Raw genomic sequence first — 14,324 nt, forward strand, 5'->3', positions numbered from 1 at the left:
GAACCTAGACCGCTTGGACCGCATACTGCTGAGGATGAGCAGCGGTTCATACATGCGGATACTACGTTCAAGGAGGCAATGATCAGCATCCTAGGAGAATCCATAGTGGATACATATGTGACGATGTCCACTGGTAAAGAGATGTGGGATGCACTAGAGGCCAAATATGGAGCTTTTGACGCTGGTAGCGAGTTGTACGTCATGGACAGTTTCATGACTACAGAATGGTTGAGAGCCGGCTGTTCTGTATTAGAACAAGCTCATGATCTACAAACACTGGTGAAAGAACTCGAGAATTTTGGCTGTGTGCTGCCAGAAAATTTTGTGGCAGGCTGCATCATTGCCAAGCTGCTACAAATTTGGACTAATTTTGCTACTTCTCTAAAACATAAGAGATAAGAGTTTGGCATTGCCGATCTCATTGGCTCTTTGGATATTGAAGAGAAGGCGAGAGATAAGAATGTCCGCGGCAAGAAAGCTGTTGAGGCAATTTCTAGTGCCCATGTGGTACAGAAAGGTCCTCAAAATTCCCACAAGAAGAAATTCAAGCAAGAGCTCAAACAAAAGAACACCACTCCTTTTAAGAAGAAGAAGAAGAAGAAGAAGAATCAACAGAACAAAGGAAAGGGCAAGTGCTATACTTGTGGTGTCGAGGTACACTATGCCGCAGAATGCGAGAAGAGCATGTATAGGCCCAAGAAATCTTCTAACATGATTGAGGCTGATGGAGGAACATCGGGGTATGGTAATTTATTACCTATAGTTCTTTCAGTTTGTCATACACCTGATTGGTGGATTGATACTGGTGCCAATATTCATGTGTGTGCTGATATTTCTTTGTTTTCTTCTTATCAGGTGGGGAGGACTTCCTCCTTACTGATGGGGAATGGAGCACGTGCGGCTATTTATGGTGTTGGTATGGTCGATCTGAAACTTACTTTTCGGGAAAGACCGTGCAACTGAATAACGTGCAACATATCCCCTCAATAAGGAAGAATTTAATTAGTGGTTCATTGCTGTGTTGAGATGGCTATAAACTTGTATTTGAGTCCAATAAGTGTATTCTGTCTAAGTATGGAACTTTTGTTGGTAAAGACTATAAGAGCGGAGGCTTGTTCCGTTTGTCTTTATCGGATGCTTGTTTTAATTCTGTGAACCATGTTCTAAATGCTATGTTTGTGTGCAATCAAAGCAACCTCGTAAGCCTCACAAGGCTGTTGCGGCGAGAAACTTGGCACCATTAGAGCTAATTCATTCCGATTTGTGTGAAATGAAAGAAGAGTTGACTAAAGGTGGCAAAAGATATTTCATGACTTTTATAGATGACTGCACTAGATTTTGCTATGTGTACTTGTTAAAATCAAAATATGAAGCCTTACATTATTTTAAGGTCTATAAAGCCGAAGTTGAAAATCAACTTGAGAGAAAGACAAAACATATCAGATCAGATCGAGGTGGAGAGTATTTCTCAAATGAGTTCAATTTGTTTTGTGAGGAACACGGCATTGTTCATGAAAGAACACCACCCTATTCTCCTGAGTCAAATGGAGTGGCTGAAAGGAAGAACCGCACTGTAACTGAGATGGTTAGCGCCATGTTAGATACATCGGGAATGTCCTGGGAATGGTGGGATGAGGCTATTCTGACAGCCTGTCATACTCTTAACAGAGTTCATATGAAAAACAAAGAGAAGACACCATTTGAGAAATGAGAGAATAAAAGGTTGACACACTCATATTTGCGTACATGGGGCAGTTTAGCAAAGGTAAACATACCAATTGCTAAGAAACGCAAATTCGGACCGAAAATAGTTGATTGCAACTTTTTAGGTTACGCTTTTCATAGCATTGGGTATAGATTCTTAATAATAAAATCTGGAGTAACTAACATGCATGCTGGTACAATTATGGAGTCCAGAGATGCTACATTTTTTGAGACTGAGTTTCCTATAAAAAATACACCTAGCACTTCTAGTCATGAATCTATTTTATTCCTTGAGACACATGAACCAATAACACACGCTGATTTTGAAACCCATGTGGAAAGTCCGGAGGAGGAGGATAATGAAGCTCCTAGGAGGAGCAAGACGCAAAAAACTACAAAGTCTTTTGGTGATGATTTCATTGTGTACCTTGTGGATGACACACCAAGAACTATTGAAGAGGCATACTCCTCTCCTGACGCTGACTATTGGAAGGAAGCGGTGCGAAGTGAGATGGATTCAATTATGTCTAATAGAACTTGAGAAGTTGTTGATCGTCCGTTCGGGTACAAACCTGTTGGATGTAAATGGGTGTTCAAGAAAAAGGTTAGACTTGATGGTACTATTGAGAAGTACAAGGCAAAACCTGTGGCCAAGGGCTACACCCAAAGGGAAGGCGAAGATTATTTTGATACTTATTCACCTGTTGCCAGTCTCATGACTATTAGAGTGCTACTATCATTGGCTGCCTCACATGGTCTTCTCGTTCATCAGATGGATGTTAAGACAGCTTTTCTGAATGGAGAGCTTGAGGAAGAGATCTATATGGATCAGCCTGATGGATTTATAGCAAATGGTCAGGAGGGAAAGGTGTGTAAATTATTAAAATCTTTGTATGGCTTTAAACAAGTGCCTAAGCAGTGGCATGAGAAATTCGACAGAACTTTGACATCAGCAGGCTTTGCTGTGAACGAAGCTGATAAATGAGTATATTATCAGTTTGGTGGTGATGAAGATGTGATCCTGTGCTTATACGTAGATGATATTTTAATTTTTGGAAATAATGAAAGTGTGATCAAGGAAGTGAAAAACTTTTTGTCTAGTAACTTTGAGATGAAAGACTTGGGCGTGACTGATGTTATTCTTAGCATAAAGCTACTAAGAGATGAAAGAAATGGTGGGGTGACTCTTGTGCAGTTCCACTATGTGGAAAAGGTGTTAAGTCGCTTTAGGTATAACGAGTGCACACCTGCTCCAACTCCTTATGACTCAAGCGTGCTATTGAGAAAGAATAGAAGAATAGCACGAGATCAATTGAAATATTCTCAAATAATTGGCTCACTTATGTATTTGGCTAGCGCAATAAGGCCAGACATCTCGTTTGCTGTGAGCAAACTTAGCCGATTTATTTCAAATCCGGGAGATGATCATTGACATACTTTTGAGAGGGTATTGTGTTATCTAAAAGGGACTATGAGCTATGGCATTCACTATACCGGGTATCCAAGGGTACTAGAGGGTTACTGTGATGCAAACTAGATATCTGCTGCTGATGAAATTTACGCCACAAGTGGATATGTGTTCTCACTTGGAGGTGGCGCTGTTTCATGGAAGTCTTGCAAGTAGACCATCTTAACGAGGTCAACAATGGAAGCAGAACTCATGGCATTAGATACTGCCGCAGTTGAGGCTGAGTGGCTTCGTGAACTCCTTATGGATTTACCGGTAGTTGAGAAACCAATACCGGCTATATCTATGAACTGTGATAATCAGACAGTGATAATCAAGGTGAACAGTTCTAAGGATAACATGAAGTCGACTAGGCATGTGAAAAGGCGGTTAAAATCTGTCAGAAAATTAAGAAACTTCGGAGTAATTACATTGGACTATGTGAATATGTCCAAAAATCTGGCAGATCAATTCACTAAGGGTCTGTCACGCAATGTGATAGAAGGTGCGTCGAGGGAGTTGGGCTTGAGACCCATTTGAAGTCATACCATAGTGGCAACATGTTCTATGTGATCGGAGATCCCATAAATTAGAATGGCGAAACAAGCTAGTGGTTGACTAAGGGAGAGACCCTTATTTAGAAGTCCAAACTCATTGGAGATGCGCCATTTCTCCTATGCTATATGGCAGGTTGGATGAATCCTTAATGTGATCCGAGTGGCTTATTTAAGCAGGGATATTGTCCTACAAAATATCTTAAAAGGAGCACACCTATATGAGTTCGATTGCTAGTCACAGTCTATGGGATGTGAGTAATCTCTAGATGCTCATGAAAGGCTTTGAAGTGTGACTTATATGCTTCAAAACAGAGGGGATGCTTATAGCAGCCTAGTACCATGATATAAACTTTGGTGAAGCTCATTTCGCACAAAACTGTCAATTCAAGGCATAGTCCATTGTTCAGTTGTGAGTGAGTGAAATCTCTGTTCTAAACGGATGTTCAATTTAACAGTTTCCGTTGAAATTATGGTACATCAAAGAATTATGAATTTGAGATTATTTTACATGCCTTAGAGTTTGGTGGGGATTGTTACATATATTATAGGCTTTGCTCATATAATATTTAATATATCAAATAAACTCTAAGGTCTGTATGTATAAATAGTGTGTATGTGATGGTTTAATACCATTTGGAATTGTGAGCGAATGGACATGACTATGGCATGCGTGAAGTCAATTAAGTGCAGAAGTTTCGCTTATTAACATACATGCATGCATGTGATGTTTTGTCTATCAAGGCATGCAGGAGTTATCTTGTTTAAGTTGGGAGTTTCTGCGAGTAATTGCGGGAGTTTCCTCCTTAACTTAGGAGTTTCTGGAGATTGATGACAATGCGGAAATGAGAGGGCACCTCCTGCATTTCACCTTTCGTATGCGCATGATAAAAGTGTCTGTTGGTCACTTTTTTCCCTGACTGACATACAACAATTCCATTACTTCTGCTGCTGAACTATTTTTTCCCGTTCCTGTTCTTGCGCGCACAAGAACGGAAAGAGTAGGCCTCCGAAACGCTGCCGTCCACGAGTTCTCCTGCTCGGGTGAAGGCCGGCAATCATATTTTTGGGGAGTGTCGCTGTGGCACGACTACTCGCTTTGTCCTCTCCTTTTTGGTGCTGCGGTGATTGTCTTCTTCCCGACGTCTTTGGTGATCGGCACTGCTTCCGTTCTGCACTGCATCGAGTGGAACGACTACACCAACAAGCACTATGTCGACTAGTGCATCCGGCTCTGCCGCTGGGTATATTTTTCTTATGATAATAAGTATCATCTATATGTTCATCACGTTTAAATCACACGTGCACATATCTAATGTCACAAATATATTTATCTTTTCCTGAATTAAATTGCTATTGAAATTGCCTAAATTTCTAACAGTGAGGCCCGCCATGGCTGCCGAGGGAGGGCCGCCGCGCCTCCACCATCCAGCCTGCCAGCGGCGAGGAAGGAGAGCCGCCTCGCCATGGACGCCGCGGCATGGCCGGAGATGCGCGTGGGGGCGACAGCGTCGCGGGCTCCGTCCGGCGGCGCGTCGCAGACTCCGCCGGAGCACGGGAGCCCTTGCTTGCTCCCGCATCGCGCCCTTGCCTCCTCCGTCCGGCCGTGCGTCGCGCCCTTGCGTGCTTGCCGGAGCAGGGGAGCCCGCCGCCTGCCCCTGCCGCTGCCGCATGCAAATAGTTCCAACCACCGCCACGGATGGGCGAGCACGAAGCAACAAGCAAGCACCATTCCTTCCTACCAACCAGACCGCTCCAATTAAACAATCTGGGAAGCGTGGAACATTTCCACAGGCCCGCTAGCTTGTTGGTCGAGCATGCAGAAGTGCAGACGTGCTCCGGAGCTCGCGGGCAGGGGAGGCCGGAGCTCGCCTGTGGCCATGGCCGCCCCGCCCAACCGTTGTGGCCGCTCCGCGCACGCCGGGGCCTCTCCGCGCCCCCACCGCCACAGCTCCATTGTCCCGAGCGGACCGCAGCGAGCCCGAGCAGCCGTTGGGGGCATGCAGCCGAGCCACAAGTGGTGGACGGGGTAGCTGGGCAGGTGTGCTAGATGTGGGCAGCGGTGATTTGATTTTTGTGGCCGGAGATGGGAGTAATCGGCCGGCCGGTGGAGGGAGGAGGTGCGCCCATGTCCGGCCGAGGCGCGGGGAGGGAGCAGGAGAGAGAGAGGCCGCAGGAGATATAGAAAGGGCGGGGTAAAAAAGGAAAAAAGAATTTTGACACGTGGATCCCACAAAAATAGAGATATAGAGAATGAATTGATGCAGCGAAACTAAATATAGAGAAGAGAATCTAATCGTAGTATAGCTGACAAGTGACAAAGTTCTTTCAAAAAAACATCGCAGCCTTTAGAGTTTGGACGCGGGCCGCGGGGACTCTCGTTGGCCTCCAGCGTCCGCGCGTGGTTTGAGTGAGCAGTGCAACATCCGACATAATAATCAACCAAGCACCGCGTCTGTGTAGAGTTAAATTAAAATTCTTAAATTTTAAAAGGCACCAAGGGTCCCATGGTCTAGTGGTTAGGACATTGGACTCTGAATCCAGTAACCCGAGTTCAAATCTCGGTGGGACCTTTTATTTTGCTGTTTCTCTCTCTTTTTTGTTTTGTTCTATGTGGTCCTCTCACATTGATTATCAGAGCAAGTGTTTGTTTCTCTCTTTCTCTCTCTTTTTTGTTTAGTTCTATGTGGTCCTCTTACATTGATTATCAGAGCAAGTGTTGTTTCTCTCTTTTTTTTTTCGTTTGGCTCTATGTGGTCCTCTTACACCGATTATCAGAGCAATTGTAATAACAAGCTGCAAGAGAAACATGATTAGTCCTCTTACACCGATTATCAGAGCAAGTGTAATAACAAGCTGCAAGAGAAACATGATTAATGGTTACGCCTGCATGCCGGTGTGGTGGTGGGCTCCATCTTCATTTAACGATGTTTATAGTTTCGCAGCCTGTCAGAGCCAATGGGAGGCAGAGCAGCTGCGCTGCAGAGCAAGTAGCTTTCGACCGGCGTTTGTCCAGACGCTTGTACCCTTCTGTAACACCCAGGCGCCACAAAAGTCTAAGATGTCACTCAACGCCCGCACAAGCTAGAGTATGAAAAACTCAACAGCTTAATCCCACAAACCGCGGAAGCAATCACACCTTAGCAAATAAAAAGCAATTTAAACAAAGGATAAATAACAAATGTCATCCACACTCAATCTTATGAAGCCAAGAAAAATCAACACAAGGTCTACTAGAAAACTTATTACACCAAGACAAAATTTGTCATTATTGCTATAAAAACATGTGGTCAAAGATGTGATGATGTGCAGCTAATCCCATCCCTTCAAGTAAAGCATCCACTCAAGCACCTGGAAAGATAACGGGTGTGAGAATAAATCTTAGCAAGCAAACTGTTTTAACAAGTTATTTAAACTACAAATTCATTATATAATAATTTAAGTGGAGACGTATAACATTTAAGACATCCAACTTCATATGAAATAAACAAACAAACCTCCACCATAAAGATATAGAACCTGATATCCACATCTCAAAAAAATGTCCAATGCTTCAATATATAAGTCACCATGAATGCAAATGTAATGCATATGACATGTCGACTGCCTCCATATACCCAACAAAGTATGAAGCTGTATCGTACCTCTCATCGGACAACGTACGATGTTGTATCGGTACGGTCGCGGCGATAAGACGGCGACATTCTCGAATGCTGTGCAAAATGCATTATGATGCAATGATATGACGCATTGCAAGTATGCTTCTCATTTGTACCATACACAACCCCATATATGAAGATACAACTTACCTCATGATAGAAAATCACAATTCTTATGATAAAACGACATAAATAGATTTACAAAACAATTTAATATTAAATTATTGAGATTATATTGCTTTGAGTAAGGTTCTGCATTTTAATGTGTAGGTAGGATAAATAAAGTTAAAGTTGTAGCAAAAACCACGGCTACATTTACTTACCTTCGACGAAGATCAAGAGAGCTTTGAACTAGGCACGATCCGAAGGTGCACCACCTGCTCACAAGTATAGCTCAGCACCAAAACAAACACACTTCAAAATAAAATATCGAGTAAAGCATTAATATGCTCAAACCTAACATCCTCACAGCAACATACGCGAAACTAATCAAAACAGCAGCACTGTTGCTTCTCTTTTTTTTGGATACTTTAATTCTGATGAAAATAAAATCTCATCTTTTACCATCCGAATGTTAACTTCAAGCAAAACAACTTTCTAGTTGTCCAAAATGGGATGAAAAATCATTAGCATGAGCTAAATCCAGATGAATCATACTCTGAAAATCTGACAGCCACTGCAGAACAGCTTAAAAAGAACTGACATAACCGGAGCTCCAAAATTCATATTGTCGGTACCTCAGGACTGGGGTACCCCCTCTTGCCATGTCAAGACTCGTGTAGTTATCAGTAACTACACCCTAAGGAGCTGAGCAGCCGGACCCCTGGGGTCCGGCTCCATCTCACCAGACCAACGGCACTGAACCCGCTTCCCACTCGAGGCAGGTCTGGTGTCGCCACGTGTCCTATAGAAGAAAGCACTCAGGGCCAAACAGCTGGGGGCCCCGGACCCCCTATGGGCTCCCGGACCCCCACATACTATCCGGACCCCTCAGCATGAAAGAAACAGACACCCCGCTCGGGGGGTCCGGAGCCGCCACGTGCCCGCAGGTGGCGGCATGCGTGCGCGGCCGCGACGCTTCCCCGGGAAGGCTCGCCCACCTACCGCATTCAATGCGGTAGACGAAGGTATGCTCTGCTGAAGAGCTCGAGGTGACTTTAGCCAGGCTGTACTGTTGACCGCACGTTACCAAGGCGCACAGTGCAGCTGGTGGCACCCACGCCACGCTCGTCAGTCTGCTACGCCAGCCAGACACAACATCTCGGCGACGGGGTCTACGCGGTAGACCCACAGTCTACGCCGCAACCTACACTGCCTCAACGGGCGTCTCGCCGATGGGACAAGACCCCCTCGGTCAGAGAGTCTACAGGACGAAGAAGCGTATCCAGCAAGAGATCCCCAAACACTGTAACACCATTAGAATCTATCTGTATAATATACATCCTGGTTGGGCCCACTTGTCGGGGTCCAACGCCTGTGTACGCGTCCTCCTTGCTTCTTGCTCTATAAAAGGGAGACGCCCGTTAGGGGACGACTCAAGTCGGAGGGGAGACCTGAGCTCAAAGGATAGACTCATCCTTAAACCCAAGAGCAATACAACACGCAGTGGACGTAGGGTATTACGCTCCGGTGGCCCGAACCACTCTACCTCCTGGTGTGTTCTTGTGTTCTTGCTCCATGGGTAGATCTGAAGAATAGGTTGCACCTCCCCGGGTAACCACACTCTGAGGTTAGGCGGGTGCGTTCCGCTACCCGGCTGTGGCCCCCTTCCAGAGCCACGACACATATAAAAGTGTATTTTACCAACTTGGAAAGCTTAATAAAAACTCTACAACTTTGGCATTCACTGATAGAACAGATTCTGCCATTAAGGTCGTCAAAACAGAATAGATCTACTACGGTCCAGGAACTCGTCAGAACAAAACAGTCATCTTTGAACTGCAATATCTCCTAAACCATAAGGCTAAAAATTATGAAATAGGACTTCGTGGAAAGATCTCTGAATTCACTACAAAAAGTTCTACATGTGAAGAATTTAAATCGGCCTCTAAGATAGCCAAAACATGCGACGAACAGAAACTGCCCGATCCAACGTTCTGCAGAGACTACTACGAGATCAAGTCTAATCCCCTATCTAATCCAACAAAACTTTGTAATTGCAGGACCTAAATCTCATCCAAAACAAAGGGATTATATCAAAACCATCTCACCTTGATCCCCCAAAGGCCTAGGGTTTGTGCAGCCCTGTCCTTTGCTTCCTTTCTCTTTTTGTCTTCTGTTCTCTCGATGCTCTAGTTTCCCTTGACAGCAGCAGTAGATCGGCAGGAGGGAGAAGCACAGCTAGGGCTGGCAGGGGCAAGGGAAACGCACGCAAGAAAGAAATAGGAGACGCTGGGGAGATATGGGGGAAACCGAAATAAAGAAGGCGCACAGATCAGGTCGTGGGAGAGAATAAATGGCTGTTAACTCACGGTAAACAAGGTCAGGCACGTTACTTTTTTTTTTCAAACCGAACCAAACTTCATCCACAGGTCCTGTGTTCATGCGCCGTCAGAATGAAACATATGAGTAGTAAAATGGATTCGTCTTGTCGAGCTCTACGCATCTATGGTCTCGGATCATCCATACGAGCTATCGTTCAAAAAAATCAATTTTTCCATCTTTCTACAAAGTACCCGGTCAACGGCTATACACTAATTTCTCAGGTGTTACACCTTCTCTCTTTGACATCGATGTTTTTTTTTCTACGTGTCTAGTAAGTCGCTTGCTGATGTAGGCTTATAATATTTGCTCTAAGCTTACAGCTGGTTCGGGCACAAGAATAGAGAAACTTTGTGTGTGAGAGACAATTAGGCTATGCACTTATAATGAAAAAACTAACTATTATATGAGTTGGTTAAAAGAAGATTCCAAAGAACTTTACGATCAGCAAATTGGCTATATTATTAGCTATATTTTTAGTCTGATGCGCCCATATCGATTTAGAATGTTTGGCAAACTTCGATGTGCCGCTAGAAATGGATTTGTATTTTCTTATTAATGAATCCATTTCGTACGCTCTATGCCTCCCCATTAAACTGATGGCAACCACGATGACACATTACTCCGGTCCTTTTCTTTTCTGGTGCACAAAATGATATCATCAGTACTACGAATGACAGTAGTGATTTGGATGCTAGAATCTTAAATTCAATCAGAGCCAAACATGTTAAAAAAACTAGACAGTTAGACCAGTCTCAGTGGAAGTTTCATGGACACAAATTTCTAAACTGAGAACTAAGTAATCGTGTTAGATGAATTTTATGGTGATGAAATTCTCCTCACATCTAATAAAACTATATCCTTCTTTTTTTTACTATATCAGCAAAATTAATAATATTTAATATCATAAAATCTCCACTGACCGTGGAGACTCCATGACAGGGAACACCGGGGAACAACTTGCGGCCGCTAGCGTGACCGAGCAGCCAGCACCCAGCAGGTGCCGCTGCACATGGTACGGTGACCCGCCGCCACCCAACGCCGTCCACGCAATCTTTTGCTAGCTCCTCATTGGTCGGCTACACGTGTTCCTTGTCATCGACCCACGAAGGAGGCACGGCCAAAGAACCAGTTTTCCCGATTTCCAAAAAAAAAGAAACAAGTCCAGCCTCTGGAGAATTCCACGTAGTCCCATTAGCGGAGCGGCGGGTCCGACCAGGGCCCCACTTGTCATCCTTCTCGAGGGATCGTTATTAGCCGCGTCGAAAATTTTCGAGCCTAAAAAAAGGGCGTAGCAAATCCAACTCCTCCTGCCTCTCCTCTCGCCGGAAGGAGCAGGAGAAGGGAAATCCGGGCTGCATCGATCGGAGTGGAGGGCTCAGCAGCCATGGCCGCTCGAGCTCGATGGCGACTCCTCGCGCTGCCACTCGCCCTGTTCCTCGTGGCCGGCTCGGCGCGCGGCCTCGCGAAGCCGGAGGACACGGCGGCGCCCAAGCCCCCCGTGCCGAAGGCCATCTCGGTGAGCTCGAGCCCAAATTCCTCTGTTGCTGAGATTGGTTTGTCCCAGGGTCTGATCTGATCGCACGCGGACCGAATGCGGTGCAGGACCTAAGGGATGCGATCGTGAAGGGGCTGGGGTTCCAGGCGGAGGGGCTCAAGGTGTCCGGGTTCGACGTGCGGGACGCGCTGGTGGGGCACGCGGTGTCGTACGAGTTCGGCATCGAGGTCGGCAGGAAGGTCCTGCCCGTGCGCCTGCTCGAGGACGTCAACCGCTGGGACTTCGTCGACCTCCCCATCTTCCGCTCCCAGGCCGACGCCGACGACACGGCGCTCGCCGAGATCTGGAGGGCGGGGAAAGGGAGCATCGTCGAGCCCACCCTGCCGCCCTTCCAGCTCGCCGGGCCCATGGAGCTCTGGATCCAGGACGGCGACGATGTCAGGCTCGCCTTGCCGGTAAGTGCAGGAGTTCGTTTTGCCCCTAGAAGTATGTGAATTGTAACGCTCTTGTTCTTGTTGGTATTAACATGTGTATGCATGATCATTGCTCGGTCTAAATGCGAGACTCTAGAGATTGAAAGGATGTTAATGCCAAGGGCCTGCCACCCGAATGGCATCAAAATTGAAAGTTGTGATACAATCAGAACATTAAGAACAGGAAGTTAAGCTAAATGATTGCTTTTCCTCTCGTACATCCGAGTAAAGTCAGAAGGTAGAGCTGAAATTATCAAAATAAGAATTGCTGTCTGGAGCATATAAAAAGCCACATTCTTCTTTGTCACGAACACTGATTTGCCTGAAATGTAAGTGATTCTTCATTAGTTTACTATATATGTGAGTAAGATTTAGCGGGCATCATTTTCTTTCAAACTCTGCTTGAAGATTTTAAAGCACATAAATTTAAGCAAAGTTCCTCGAAAAAAAATGCAACCAATGGCAATTTCTGTCTTCGTAAAATGTAAGGGAAGAATTCTAAAAAAAAAACTCTACCGGGGGGGGGTGTGTGAAACGGACCCCACCGTTTTTTCATTAAGAGGAAGCCTAAGCCTAACTGGCTAACCGGGTAGAGAAACCCCCCGAACCCTGGCCCATGCCTGAGAGGGCCAAGCCTTGCGGCGAGCACAGCGAGGGTTTTTTTTTTCTCCCAGCAGCCTAAAATTCGCTTCTGATGAGATTCGAACTCAAGACCTGCTGGGAGCGCGACGCTACCGGGCCGGGCTAGCCATCTCAACCGCCCGGCCTTTCGCTAAGGGAAGAATTCTTAAAGTACTACTGGGTCTTCTCCTTTCCTTTGTTATCTAAGAGAAGAATTTGTTGATAATTATTTTCTAGAGTACTACTGGGTCTTTATTTTTGCAATAGATGCAAGCTTGTTCATTAATTAACTGATGCATAATGGAGCTTACCTTACTCAATTGTGAGCTACCAGATTGAGTGATGTGGATCCTGCGTTTTGGTTTTGGTTTTTCATTTTACACTCTGAGAGCAGTGATCTCACTCTAACAGTGCCTCAAGGTTCCTAATTGGCTGTGGTTTACTTCTTTTCCATGTGAGCAAGTATGTCTGGCTGCGGTTTACTGCTTTTCAATGTGAGAAAGTATGTCTGATATATGCAAGTTAGTTTTCCTAGAGATGACTTGGATAGTTCTTATATCCTGATACTTGACTTGTAACATTAAAATACGAATTCTCTGATGTACTTTAAGCTGGCAACTTCTGCTACCTGACTCTTTCAAGACCATCTATTTAGTCATATGGCTTAATTGAATCAAAGAAACAGGAATTTGAATAACATGTTTATCTAATGACAAGTAAATCATTCTGGCTGCTTGAGTTACCCTTTATCTCTATTTATTGATATGAATTATGCAGACCTATTAGGTTAAATCTTCACCATAACAAATACTGAATTTTATGCTTGATTTTCTCTGCAGCATGACGTGGACGCGGGAACACTGAAGAAAGTTGTTCTGTCTGATGGTGCAGTGGTAACAGTGAAGGGCGCCAGGGCTGTGAGCCTCCGGTTGCCACTTGAACTACCACTTCCACTCAACCGTACGACTTATAAGGGCCGCCTCTCGAGCCTACTATCTATTGCACAAGCCCTACGTGGTGCAGCCCGGTCTAACCAGAAGCCCCTGCTCTCTCTTCGCATTGAGGGCCCAACCTCTTTATCCTCGACTCCTTCCATGTCTCCGAAAGACAAGCTCAAGCTCAAACGATTGGCCCCGGGTCAAGTGGAGCTCTCCTCACGGGCAGGGGCAATCCCTGCTGCCACTGAAGACGGGGATGAATCACCGAACACCGAATTGTGGCCTCTCTTGTCACTGAACGGATCAGATGGTAGCCTACAGGGATTTGAGGAGCTTTTGGCCTCGGTCCTTGGAAAAAAGGCAGGCGAGAAGGGGACATTCAAGCTGCTGAAGGCGCGGGCCTCCGCGCAAACTTACGTCAAAATGGCGTTCGCAGTGGAGAAGAAGCTCGCTGAAGGAGAGGTGAATTGGTCCAACTTTCCGGAGTGGAAGACGAAACCCAAGAAGCTGAGAGCACACTATGAGGTCCTTGCTCGAGTGGAGGGCGGCCAGGCGATCCCCGAGAGGATTGCGCAGGTGCAGCCTTTCCAGGCTGACGAGGCCACGGCCGAGAGTGTACTCACCGGCAATGTCACGAGGTCGAAGATGGAGATTATCCATCCGCCGCCGGTTTACTTCACTCTATGAAAGGCGGAGGAGCTTGAGGTTGTTTTCTCTCTTTAGAGCTACACGCCGTTGAGAAAAAGCTTCACAAGCGCCAAGAAGTTTGTGGCCTATTGTTACTGACTGTTTCAGGAATACTGATCGGCTTTGTATAAATATATGTATATCAACTCGAATAACGAGCGAGACAAAAGAAAAGTTTGGAATACAAGTAGTTAGCAATTGTGCATGTTTGGAGACGCAACAGACCAACAGCGCGAAGTTGTTTAGTGCCTCTCTTGTTGCG

General features: G+C 45.6%; 1 protein-coding gene, 1 long non-coding RNA gene and 1 other non-coding gene across 3 annotated transcripts; 2 read left to right on the top strand and 1 right to left on the bottom strand.

Moving 5' to 3' along the window:
- Positions 1-6,206: 6,206 nt before the first annotated feature.
- Positions 6,207-6,278, top strand: TRNAQ-CUG. Its single transcript has one exon. It is a non-coding gene; the product is annotated as a tRNA-Gln (tRNA).
- Positions 6,279-6,849: 571 nt separating this feature from the next.
- Positions 6,850-9,824, bottom strand: LOC120710759. The gene is made up of 3 exons (XR_005690004.1): positions 9,575-9,824; positions 7,688-7,741; positions 6,850-7,056 (listed from the first exon to the last, which is right to left on the bottom strand). It is a non-coding gene; the product is annotated as an uncharacterized LOC120710759 (long non-coding RNA).
- Positions 9,825-11,003: 1,179 nt separating this feature from the next.
- LOC120708175 lies at positions 11,004-14,284 on the top strand. The gene is made up of 3 exons (XM_039993301.1): positions 11,004-11,364; positions 11,451-11,798; positions 13,277-14,284. The coding sequence occupies exons 1-3, from the start codon at positions 11,233-11,235 to the stop codon at positions 14,060-14,062; spliced, it is 1,266 nt and encodes a 421-aa protein (XP_039849235.1). The 5' UTR covers positions 11,004-11,232; the 3' UTR covers positions 14,063-14,284.
- The last annotated feature ends 40 nt before the right edge of the window (positions 14,285-14,324 follow it).

This window comes from Panicum virgatum, chromosome 5K (genome assembly GCF_016808335.1).
Source record: "Panicum virgatum strain AP13 chromosome 5K, P.virgatum_v5, whole genome shotgun sequence".
Taxonomy (NCBI): Eukaryota; Viridiplantae; Streptophyta; class Magnoliopsida; order Poales; family Poaceae; genus Panicum; species Panicum virgatum.

Bases quoted from the DNA above. Each gene is read 5' to 3' on its own strand.
- LOC120708175 (XM_039993301.1), top strand. From the start codon at position 11,233: ATGGCCGCTCGAGCTCGATGGCGACTCCTCGCGCTGCCACTCGCCCTG. The intron at 11,365-11,450 runs GTGAGCTCGAGC...AATGCGGTGCAG, and splicing joins CCGTGCCGAAGGCCATCTCG to GACCTAAGGGATGCGATCGT. The intron at 11,799-13,276 runs GTAAGTGCAGGA...TTTTCTCTGCAG, and splicing joins ATGTCAGGCTCGCCTTGCCG to CATGACGTGGACGCGGGAAC.